A 12,042-nucleotide genomic window follows, 5' to 3' on the forward strand; every position below is an offset into this window, starting at 1 on the left:
ACGTGCAGAAGTGATAGATGGAGACAGCAACATCTACCCACTAATTGTGGCTTTAAAGAGTTTAGTGCATTCAGTAGTTTTTTACATGTGGAAGCGATGGAATTGGATAGCCACATTTTACTCTTTTATATATTTTTTATATATAAAAAATGCGTATAAAACAAAATTTTTTATTTTAATAATTTTTTTTTTATTTTTCCGTTAACTTTAATTATGTTCATCTAAACATCCAAATGCAAAGTTGGATGAAGCTCAAAAGTTAAGTGACTAAAAAGTAATTAATAGTCGTATCCACATTATTGACCCAAAAGGCCCAAATCTAAAAAGTGATTAATAAAAATAAAATAAAATAAATAATAAAAATACTAATAAATAAATTAAAACACACTAATTTTTGATATCTCACATTTTGCATCGCTAGTCAAATTGTCTTCAAATTAAATTTACCTCATAAGTCAAATAAAACAAATCTTATTATTTTCTAATCTATCAAAACATGTAATTATTAAATTTTACTAACTTATTATTATTCAAAGATATTTCTATAATTTACGTTTATATATATATATATTAAATTATGCATTAATTAATTTTTTTAATTAAAAATCATATTTCTTTTATTAAAAATATTATTTCATTCAACTAGATTAACGTGCTTTGCGCGTTGCTCTAACCTAATATATATATATATACATGGATGGAGTTACTGTACTACTAAGCTCTTTTAATGTCAGGCGTGCCGTCAATTTTTTTTTAATTTTCTTTTCATAGTTTTTTAATATATTTAGATATTTTTAACAAATAAAAAAAATATATTAATATATTTAAAATCACTTTTTTCATACTAAGTAAAAAAAATTATTTATTAATATAATATAACAGTACAAATGAGGTGACAGATCATCTTTTCTTTTATATATATATATATATATTTATATATATATTGAAGAGAATCGATAGCCCTGAATTTGTGAGCACTGATGATGCGAGAGAGTGATCAGCGGGATCAGCATCCTGTCGCTGTCTCGGACGTATCGGTATCCCGCATGGAGTTGTAGGAAATCATAAACGCAACTAATTTTTATGGAAAATGCTGGTATATTTTTTGAGTTTATTATTAATTAATCGTTTATGTATATAATTTATTTTCTTTACTTAATAATTAAAAAGGTAATTTTTAATGTATTCACATATTTTTTATCTTTTAAAAATATTTTAATATGTTTAAAAAGTAAAAGAATATATATATACTAATGAGGCATGGCTAACCGTCAAAGCTATACGGCACACTAGCACTGTCCAATTTTTATATTCTTTTACGATTATGTTCCAAATTGAGAGCTTTTTTGTAGGAGAAATTCTTTTACACATCAAACCTATACTTATATCTATAAATTTATAAATTAATATATTTGATATAGTGCATTGGTATAAAGCACTTTTTGTTAAAAAGTATATTAAGCATATTATATTATATTAAGAAACATTAATTTGTAAGCTTCCTTAATTTTGTAATACATTTTGTATATGTCCTAACAAAACTCCAAGAGGTTGGCCCAAGTGGTGAAGGCCTTGGTCTTGGAGTCTCTTTCCCTTCAAGGTCCAAGGTTCAACACCTCATGGGTGCAAACAATCCTTTTGGGCTACACCCCCTAATGAAAAGCCAACGATTTAACCAGTTCTGTATAGGAAAACTTCCGAGTGTGCGGTGCACGGGAGGGACCAGGGTTTATTCTGCAGGGGTGGATCCAAAGGGCCCTGCCTTGGAGAGGTTCCCCGACATCAAAAATATATATATATATATATATGTCCTAACAAGGTTCGTTTGGATTTAAAATGTATTTTATTTCATCTCATCATTATAATTTTTTAAAATTTTGATACAAAATTTTTCAAATTTCAAAACAATAATAATATCAAAAAGTAATATTCTAATAATATTTTATTTAATTTTTAACTTTCATATAAAATTATCTTATCTTCTCTGAATCCAAACGAGCTGTTATCTTTTGCATAACAGAGTTATAAGTGTACCTTTATTTACAAAACTTTCCTATATTAAAAATGAATTGTATAAAGTTGTGAAAGGTGGCATCTCTATTATTGCTCCTGGAATTGATCCCACTTCCCTGTCTATCTTTTGTTTTGGGTTATGCAAACACATGGACCTCAATCCTGATTAGAGAATATAAGTGCCATTATGGAATTAATTGGCTCCTAGAACGTGACATGGAATTAGATACTATATGTTTTTCTTCTCTAATTTCTTTTCTCTTTGGGCTAGATCGTTGGTTCAGTCTACTTTTTGAGGTCCATGATGTAGCCCAATGCCAAGCTAAAAAACAGTGGAGGGCTTGAAAGGGCATAGATGATAAGCATATCATACTGTAGCAACATGGTGTGGGGTGGACAAAATTTACTCCTTAAACTGCTTCAAACTAGAAGAAAAATCCATACCACTAAGGTGGTAATCCAATTAGTAAAAGTTAGGGGATCGTGCTTTCCTCCTTTGCTCAATATCACAGGTTTGAAATTGCTTGATTTAATAAAATTTGTGAATTAAAATCTTGAAGATCTTTACATACTGGCATCTTGGTGGAATTGCTCAACTTGGAATCAATAGCTATGCCTTAAACTGAACATACTGCAACAGTAGAGACCCTTATGGTCACCTCCAAAGGGAGAAGCTACATTGACTGCCCTTGAGAAAAGAAGAAGAAAAATACATATCCATAAAAAAGAAAAAAAGAAAAAAAAAAAAAAAAGCTAGATTCAATATACAAATCTAGGTAACCCAAAACAAAGAAAGGTAAACAGAAAGGAAAAAAGAAAAGAGAGTTTGAAGAATTCTTGTGCCTTTTACCAGATCATATTTTACATGGGTAGATGATCATTAAAACTTTCTTATCATTGAAAACTTTATCAGCGAGCAAATAGCCCAAGATATGAGGGCAAATCAGACTGCTGAAGATATCCCCAAGGACCTAAAATACATAGCATCAGACGATTACGAGAGGATATACCCATTTGTATGTGTACCATATACCACGTCATTGTGAACGAAAGCTGAGCTAAGACCATCTCAAACAGCATCTTTACAAAGAGATGAGATTTTATATGATATAATATTTGATGATATATATCAAATGGTACCCAACAAAACAAAACAAAGCATAGCATGGCTGCCTGTCACGCTAATGTCAATGGTCCATAAACTTTCATAATGTGATAATGATTTGGATAGCAAATGCAAACAGTAGAAAAGCCCTCTCTGATTTGATAAGCCAGCCCCCCTCTTCAGAAAGAATCTCTTTCAGAACAAAACTAAAGCTAATTCAAAACCACCATACAAGAGTACCACCGGCCACTAGATCCGTGTGTTGAGGTGATTGGATGATAAACAATATTTTTGCCATCATGCCCAAATATATTGCGGAATTGCATGTATACCCGCAACTGATCTGCATGATTGTTGAGTTTGATGATCATGTATTTTTTTGTATTTGTGACCCTGATCTTTGTCTTTCTCACGCTAAACTCACTCACTTTTTTTCTATTTTCATGGAGTTTGGTTTTTCGAGGGCTCTCTCCTGATCTTTGTGGTTTCCCACTCCTCAAAATTAACATAATTAAATGCCTAATAGGCCCAACCCATTAACTTGCCAGGAGTATTAGCTTAGCTCCCCTTCATATTTTTAATTTTGATTATAAAATTAGAAATACACGAAATGAGTCTTATAATATTTATTGAGTATTTAAAATCGACATTATGCTCACTTTTCTCTTTCTTACTTGAAAGTTAAAACCACTAGGTTCAGAAAAAAAATTTGAAAATAAAACAAAAATAAAAAAAAAAAATTGTTTTGAAAACTGACATTGAAGGAAAGCTCATATTTTCACGAGTCACGACTTGTTTCTTATATTTTTCCTCTCTTTCACACCCAGAGGATGGAAAAGAGATTAAGGGTAGGTGCTCTTAAGAAGGACACAATGTCGCATACCACAAGCATGCATTCACACAGATTATAGTGTGAATGCATGTTACTCTTGAGTGTGAGATGGTCAAAATCGTGCGTGGATTTTATATATATCCATGGCCCCCTCCTTGGATAGCATCTTGTCATTTATTCGAAACGTGAACTCAGGCTGGCTAATGATTAATATCTTCTACCAAAGTCATTAAATTAAGGGCTTGATGTTTCTTTCGGGCGCCATTCCAAGATGTCACAAATCTCTCTTTCTGGTAATCGGATTGATACATAGTTTTAGCACGCTCGCCGTACACTGTTTTGATGAACTCATGGTGACTCATTGATGATGAATTAATATATATATATATATTTTAAATTTGAAATTCTCTTCAAATGTTTGATTAAATTAAAGAGATATGCATATTGCAACCCATTTATTATTATTATTTCCTAATTAACTCCCCATCAAACAACATTTTGGAAAGTTGGATATTTTTTTCCTCATATTTTTGTTTGTTTTCAGACCATATAAATTGTAGTAAAAGACTTTAATTTTAGTAAAAAGAAAAAATAATGAAAAATGATTTTAATTAAAATAATAATAGATTCGGCAAATTTTGCATATCCCCTTTTAAAAAAATAAAATCCACTATGAAAAAATGAATTTTTTAAATATGGATCCCAATTATGGCTTACTTTTTAATTATTAGCTATATAAATCTTTAAAACAATAATAAAAAATAATAAATATTAAAATCATATTAGATACAATTTTAGCACCAATAAATGTAGCGCATTTTCTTTAAAAGTTATTTTAAAAAATTAATTTTTTTTACATAAATTTAATATTTATTCGTAAAAATTAAACATTTTAAAACTGTAAAATTATAGCGTCCATTAAACAATCTGTCGTATCAGTCTTATCACGGTTTTTGTGTTTTCTAGTCCTCCGCAACGCTATAAATAGCAAGTAAGAAGCACAATCTTACTCCAGTTATAACTTTAAGCACAGAGAGAAGAGTGCGAGACACAGCTTTTTCTTCATGGATATGCCTTTATATTGCTCGAGCCTGGCTGCCAGAGTTCCACATGTCTCGGGAGACGGAAGAGTAAACAACAAGTTCGCATCCAACCATGTAGGAAGCTTGTTCTTCCAACACCAGAACCCACCAAAACAAATTCTCTCTCTGCCAAAGTTCGATCAGAGTCGTTCTTCTTCGATAATGGAGGACCAAAAGAGCCTTGGCGTTGCATCCCCAGAGCCAGAAAAATATTACCAAGAACTGGATGTTGCTGTCAGAGCTGTACAGATGGCATGTTCTCTCTGCCAGAGAGTACAAGACCGTTTGATTTCTAAAAGCAATGATCAGATACAATCCAAGGATGACAATTCTCCTGTCACTGTTGCGGGTAATTCTGCAATTTCTTACTTTTTCGACATAAATTTTTCTGAATTGAGATCTTCATGTTACCGATATTGGTTTTCATAAGTTTTGGTCGCTTTTGGCTATATCTTTGATCGGTATTTTAGATTATTATATTAAAAAAGGGCACATTTGTGCGCGTCGGGTTAGGATATATAATAGCTGTCTTTGTAACTATATGGTAAAGATTGGCTAATTCCTATTCTACTTATTCTATGACATTGTTTCATAAGATTATCAATAATCATTTGTTTGCTTCCTTTTGGTACTAATATGATGGTAACAATTTTTTAATGAATTAGGCAGCTGTCGCTTGTATTGTGTAAAATGGCTAATCATACGTGCAATTTCTACGCCACCCACGTATAGTCAGATTTTAAAAGAATTTTTGGGTAGCAGATGATGGGGAGGGAAAGTTAACAAATAGGTGTGAAGGCTGGAAAGTATGTACACAGCAGCTCATTTTTCTGTTACAGTAAAGATAACTTTTTCTGCTCATACATGGAAATGGAACATTGCTTGTCTGTTAATTGCAGGATGAAAATGGAGGGTGAGGCACCCTCTTATAGGATAATTGTGTTTTCTTAAAAGCAGATAATCTTTTTAGGAAGTTGTGAACTTATACTATTCTGCAATAACACCAGCAGTGCAAAAATAGCAGATGGGGTCATTAGATGCAGTATTGATGTGTCCGAGCTATGAAGCCATATGTTGACTCTTTGGCAGATTGTGATTTTCCTTGTCGGTTGTGACTGCTTTCAAATATTCGAAGAACCATTTCAGAAACTGACAAGAAAAAAAATTAACATTAACATAAATAAAATACTCTTTGAACCACTTGAAACGAGAAACGTACGTCTCGAGACAGTTATTAGGAAGTTTATGTTAATGAACGTCTAAGGTTTAATTGTGTTGTTAGGATTTGCTCATAGAGCTAGCCACTGACAATGAGCACTCATAGAGCACTAAAAAGGGTACTTTAAGTTGGTTTGAATCAGCTCTTGCACCAGCCAGGGACTTTTGCTCTCAAATTTCGTACTATTTGCAACAAAATAATGGTTTTTTCCTTGAGTAAACTGCATTATTATGAATCAATAATTGGTTCTACAGTATTTACTCTAACATTGATGGAGTATTTTTTATTTATAAAGTAAAATATTTATTAGAAAGCATAAAGTGCAACTATCAATAGTGGGATGCATATTTATTTATGGAATCACTTTCAGTAGCACCCAACTAACTTTTAAAAGTAATCAACTCATACATAATACTTAAAATTAAAATCTTTAGAAAAGTTGGATCCTCATATTAGTTCTTTTCTTCTTTCTTTCCTTATTGCCATAAATTGTTCTATATAATGTTATATTGCAGAACTACTAAAAGGCACTATTCATACTCAAGACCAATCTAAGAAGTGAAACTGATATGGCTGGAAGATAAAAGGTTGGACTCAAGACCTCATCTTTTTATCTTCCAGCCTAAGTCCAGTTGCAATGATTTTTTCTTCCTTTTTTTTGGTCTGCTCTCTGCAAATGACTGATAGTGTTTTTGTCGCCTACTTAGACAAGCAAGATTTTCTTTTCCAGAAAGAATTCCTTACAGCAAGATTTGTTTCCTCGCACTACCATAGAGGGTCATGGTACATCATCTCTAAAAATCTTAGATTGGATTCTTATTCCCATTCCCGGTGCATGTTACTTTTATTCTTTCTTTCTTGCATCTTTATATTCTCCATGCACTACTTAGTATTCACTTGCCTTTCTTCCTAAGGGGAAGGGTATGCCCAGTTTCCTTCTCCCTTTTAGCCCTCTTTTCGGGAAGTCTAGAAGTTCTTTTATGCTAGTTGAAAGCAAAATCTTGGTTTATTTGTATCAAATGTAAGCCAAGTGCTTCATATGCTGGGGCTGTATTCTTTGGGGTTGAGGCAGGGTGAAAGAAGACAGGATGCATTGGGGCATATATGATAGAGGGGTTTTTTATGTTGAATTATTCTACAAGGCATTAATCCCACATGACAGCATTACTTTTCTATGGTAGACCATTTAGAGGAGCAAGGCTCCCTTGAGAGCTGTTTTCTTTGTGTGGATGGTTGCACTAGGGAAGTTCCTTATCTTGGATAACCTCTGGAAGAGATATGTTATGGTGACAGAGTGGTATTGTATGTGCAAATCAATGTGATCTGTGCACTATCGTATGCTCCATTATGAGGTTAATCTAGTTTGGGTGATGCCTAGAAGGATGGCTAATTTATTAGCATGCTGGAAAGGTCAGTTTGATAACCATACGTGGAAGATGATCCCGATTGGTTTGATGTGGAGCATATGGAGGGAAAGAAATGAAAACTTTGAACATCACACAAGGACTGCGGAAAACTTTGAGGCTTTCTTTTTCACCAGTTGATAGCAGCCCACTTATGTCTTCCTTCAGCCTCCCGGATTTTGTCGATATCTTTTCCTTCCCTCATTAGTTGTGTCAGACAAATCTCCTTGTGTACCTCGATAATATTCTTGTTTATCTTTGCTCGACAACCAAGATAACTTATCTTTCTTATTAAAAGTATCCCCTTACAGTACATGTCTAGGAGTAATTACTTTGGGTGGGCCTCCACTGGTTTCCTATTCTTCTCTTGACTCATTTTATGTCACGATTTTTTGATTGGGGCTTTACTTGATCATTACACAACAGTTTAAACTTCTTGAATTTCGTAGGAATAAGAACGCTGTAGTACTAGCTGATCGTTCATATTATTTGTTTAAAACCATCATTATGATATACCTGAGTTTGACCATAGAAACATGTGATATAAGAGCTATGTTCAGATGACCAAAATTTTTCTTTGCATGATGTGGGTGACTAGTTGATCCTCAACAGGTAAATTTCGTTTCTCAGTTGCAGTATCGATATGATGAGTTTATTGCATTTCAAGTTAGCTGATTATGTTAATCATGCCATAACTCAGATTGGAGTGTCCAAGCTACAGTCAGCTGGTTACTGTCTGAGTATTTTGGAAGAAAAAATCTGTCCATTGTTGCTGAAGAAGATGTTCAGAAACTCTCCAAGGCTGATGCATCTGAACTATTAGTAGCTGTGGTGAACACTGTGAATGAATGTCTAGCTGAAGCACCTCGGTTTGGACTTAAAGGTCCAGATAAGGCCCTCGGGACCTCAGAGGTGCTTGAAGCCATCAGTCACTGCAACTCATCTGGGGGTCCTACTGGAAGATTCTGGACACTTGACCCTGTTGATGGCACATTGGGGTTCGTCCGTGGGGATCAATATGCTATAGCTCTAGCACTGATTGAGGATGGAGACGTTGTGCTTGGAGTTCTTGGGTGTCCAAATTACCCGATGAGAAAGGAATGGTTAAGTTATCATCACCGTTATCATAGAATTATCACTAAGTTGACTCCACCAACATCTGAATCTTGGGACAAAGGTTTTGTGACTTATGCTATGAAAGGTAGTGGCAAGGCTTGGATGCAACCACTGCTCCAGTCAAATCAGAAGTTAGTGTGGCCAAACTCTGCAAGGCCAGTGCGAGTGTCTTCCATTGATGATCCAGCATTAGCAACCTTTTGTGAACCAGTCGAGAAAGCAAATTCAAGCCACTCCTTCACAGCAGGACTAGCTCACACCATGGGGCTTAGGTGCATATGTTTTCATTCCATTCTCTTGACCAAATTTATATGTTTCAAATCTAAATCTCAGGGTAAATGATGAGCCACATTAAATTTTCTTGGGCTTCTAATTTAATTTCTTTCATTCTTTATGTATTCATAATTAATTAACACATGCTCCAATTGGGCAAGAACAACATTTCTAAGTAAGCTCCTATAAATATAATGAAAAATGAAACTTGGGCGTCGGGGTACAATGAAGCTAAAAGCTCATGTTAAAACAGTCAAAGAAGCAGAAAATGATGACTGTGACCCTGCTTTCTTAGATTCAAAAGCAGAGAGGTAATGATGTTATTGTAAAATTGAATAATTTTTTCTATGTGAGAGAGCTCAAGTATCATGACTTAACTGCAGGAAGCAACCACTACGAGTATACAGTATGGTCAAGTATGCTGCTATAGCCCGTGGGGATGCTGAGATTTTTATGAAGTTTGCAAGGGCTGGCTACAAGGAGAAAATATGGGATCATGCTGCTGGAGTCGTTATTATACAAGAGGCCGGAGGCATGGTAACTGATGCAAGAGGGCAACCACTTGACTTTTCGAAGGGCATTTACCTAGAAGGCCTTGATAGAGGTGTAATTGCATCTGCTGGAGCCATACTCCATGACAAGATCATCAGTGCCGTTGATGCTAGCTGGGACTCCTCTTGTCTATAATGTTTTACCATTTTTAACATGATATTACATGATTAGACAATAAGGATGGGAGAACATAAATACTACATAATTAGACAGTGTCAGGAAATTGGGAACCCTAATTTTCTTTTTAAATTCTTCTTTCTTCTTCTTGTTTTTCTTGTTTGGAGGGGAAGGGGGTTCTAGCTTTTTGTAATTATAGGTTTGTCTGTTCAAAGTCACCAATAAATGAAGCGTGGACAGCGTAAGTAAGTGATCCTATTTTATTTGCATAGGATTGTGAATTATGTATTTGGACTTGAGCTTCAGCAGCTAAGGTGTCTTTGACTCTTTATTGCAAAAGCTGTGGTCTCTCAATAGTGACTTCCCAATAAAATTAGTTCAAAAAACAAAAGTTGGTTAAAATACACTAAGCCTGCAGCCATTTACAAATGAACAAGGAAATAGCCAATTGCTTGCATAAGCTACAAGGTTCATTGGAAGTGTTTTTGAGTTTGGGACAAGTGAGACTCCTGCTCATGTACCCAGACAACTGAGAACTCATCTCCAACAGCAGGAACAAATCTGTGAGGGTATGCTTATAAAACAGACATGGTTTAACTAACCCAAACTATAACTTCCATGGTTGCAGTGGTGCTGAACTGAGCAGTTGCAAACACATTTGACTGCCTTTCAGTGGGGATACATCCTTCGCAAGTATCACCGAGTCGAACAGTTTCATTTTGCCAATACAAAAGGAAGACCTGCAACCTTTAACATAAATGGTGGGGCCTTGCAGTGTTTGTACCTCACCCAGCTTGGGCTGCAAGACTCATCCAAAGTTTTGGTGGGTTTTGGATTGGCTGGGCCGCCAGGTTAATGACATGTTTTTTTGAGCTGAGACCAACGCAGATAGATGGTCATGTGATAGAAAAATTCTATTCATTATTTCTTTAATATATACTTATCTTTATTTTTATTTTTTATTTCTTAGCAAGTATTTGTTATAGTGATTATAAGTAGAAGAATTCATTTAGTTTAGAGTAATGTTACGTACAGTCATGAAATGTGCAAGTACTGTACAGTCATTTTGAAAAAGAGTGAGGTCTACTATTAAAAAATTAAATTTTTTTCATGTATGCACCATATATTTTAAATTTTTTTAAAATGATTGCACGACGCTTCCACAATTACAATTGCAACTATCATTTTTTTTTTTAGTTTATAAGAATAGAGAAAAATTAAAACATAAAGTCTTATATGCGAAGTTGGCAGGTGGCTAGAAAGAATATGTGTGATTATTAAACTCAGTCGATAGATTCCGCCCAAAGAGGACAAATTATCTGAAGCATTAGATTTGGTAGCTTTTTCCTTTAAATAATTTTTTAAAAATTTTACGTGCAGTTATTTTTATGTACTCTTCTGTGCATTTTATTGATGTATTTAATTACATATTAAACAAATTGATGTAGTCAATCACATTAGTGGAGTATGCAAAGAGTACACAGAAGTGACTATATATAGCATTACTCATACTTCTTTTATTAACAAAAAAAATATTTAAATGTCAGGCTTTTGAGTTTCCTATCCCAAATCACTAATCACTTATTCTATTTTTATGATACAAAATTTTCATCTTCTAATTTGAGCAAAATGATTAATTATTCGATTATTAATTCTTCAAGTGAACATAGGTTGCGTTTATTTAACATTCCCTTTGCATTTTTTGTTTTCTTTTTGTCTCTATCTTTTTTTTTTTTTGAAAGGAAATACCCTTATGCCATTTCATTGAACTAAAGATGAGATACAAGGAGAACTTCCTCTATAGTTACAATATAATCATAAATGGTAAGAGCATATTTTGCAAGTAAGTGGGTCATGGTGTTGTCATTTCTCCTAACATGAGAAACATGCTACTTTGCAAAATATTTGAGACATGATCAAGCTTCACATAAAAACATGCTAGAACTACTCCAAGCTTCCTTTTCTTCTTGTAGAGTCTTTGTTACTTGCAGTGAGTCTCCCTCCAGAATAATTTGTGATAGTCGTAGGTCCAATGCAAACTGAGCTGCTACTAGTGCTCCATAGGATTCATCTAGAAAAGGGTTAGGAAAGAACATTTTCTTTTGTCTCATGGTGGCTTTGGTTTGGCCCTTATCGTCCCTTATGATTACCCCTATGCCAATCAATCCCTTAGCTTGATCCAATGCCCCATCCCAGTTAACTTTAAGCCAATTTGATGGTGGAGCTTGCCACACATCAACTGAAGTGCATGTCTGATAGCCTCTGTTATGGTACTGAGAGAATTTTTCGTCTTCAGACATCATGTCCAATCTCAGCCTTGTTTCTTTAAG

At 34.2% G+C, this 12,042-nt stretch overlaps 1 protein-coding gene across 1 annotated transcript; it reads left to right on the forward strand.

Moving 5' to 3' along the window:
• Positions 1-4,953: 4,953 nt before the first annotated feature.
• LOC122276555 (PAP-specific phosphatase HAL2-like) lies at positions 4,954-10,051 on the forward strand. Its single transcript, XM_043086376.1, has 3 exons — positions 4,954-5,381; positions 8,355-9,042; positions 9,427-10,051. The coding sequence occupies exons 1-3, from the start codon at positions 5,015-5,017 to the stop codon at positions 9,728-9,730; spliced, it is 1,359 nt and encodes a 452-aa protein (XP_042942310.1). The 5' UTR covers positions 4,954-5,014; the 3' UTR covers positions 9,731-10,051.
• The last annotated feature ends 1,991 nt before the right edge of the window (positions 10,052-12,042 follow it).

Source organism: Carya illinoinensis, chromosome 9 (genome assembly GCF_018687715.1).
Source record: "Carya illinoinensis cultivar Pawnee chromosome 9, C.illinoinensisPawnee_v1, whole genome shotgun sequence".
In the NCBI taxonomy this organism is placed as follows: domain Eukaryota; kingdom Viridiplantae; phylum Streptophyta; class Magnoliopsida; order Fagales; family Juglandaceae; genus Carya; species Carya illinoinensis.

Excerpts from the sequence above, each read along its gene's own strand:
- LOC122276555 (XM_043086376.1), top strand. The coding sequence starts at position 5,015 with ATGGATATGCCTTTATATTGCTCGAGCCTGGCTGCCAGAGTTCCACAT. Across the intron at positions 5,382-8,354 it reads TTCTCCTGTCACTGTTGCGG|ATTGGAGTGTCCAAGCTACA; the intron begins GTAATTCTGCAA and ends GCCATAACTCAG. Across the intron at positions 9,043-9,426 it reads GCTCACACCATGGGGCTTAG|GAAGCAACCACTACGAGTAT; the intron begins GTGCATATGTTT and ends ACTTAACTGCAG.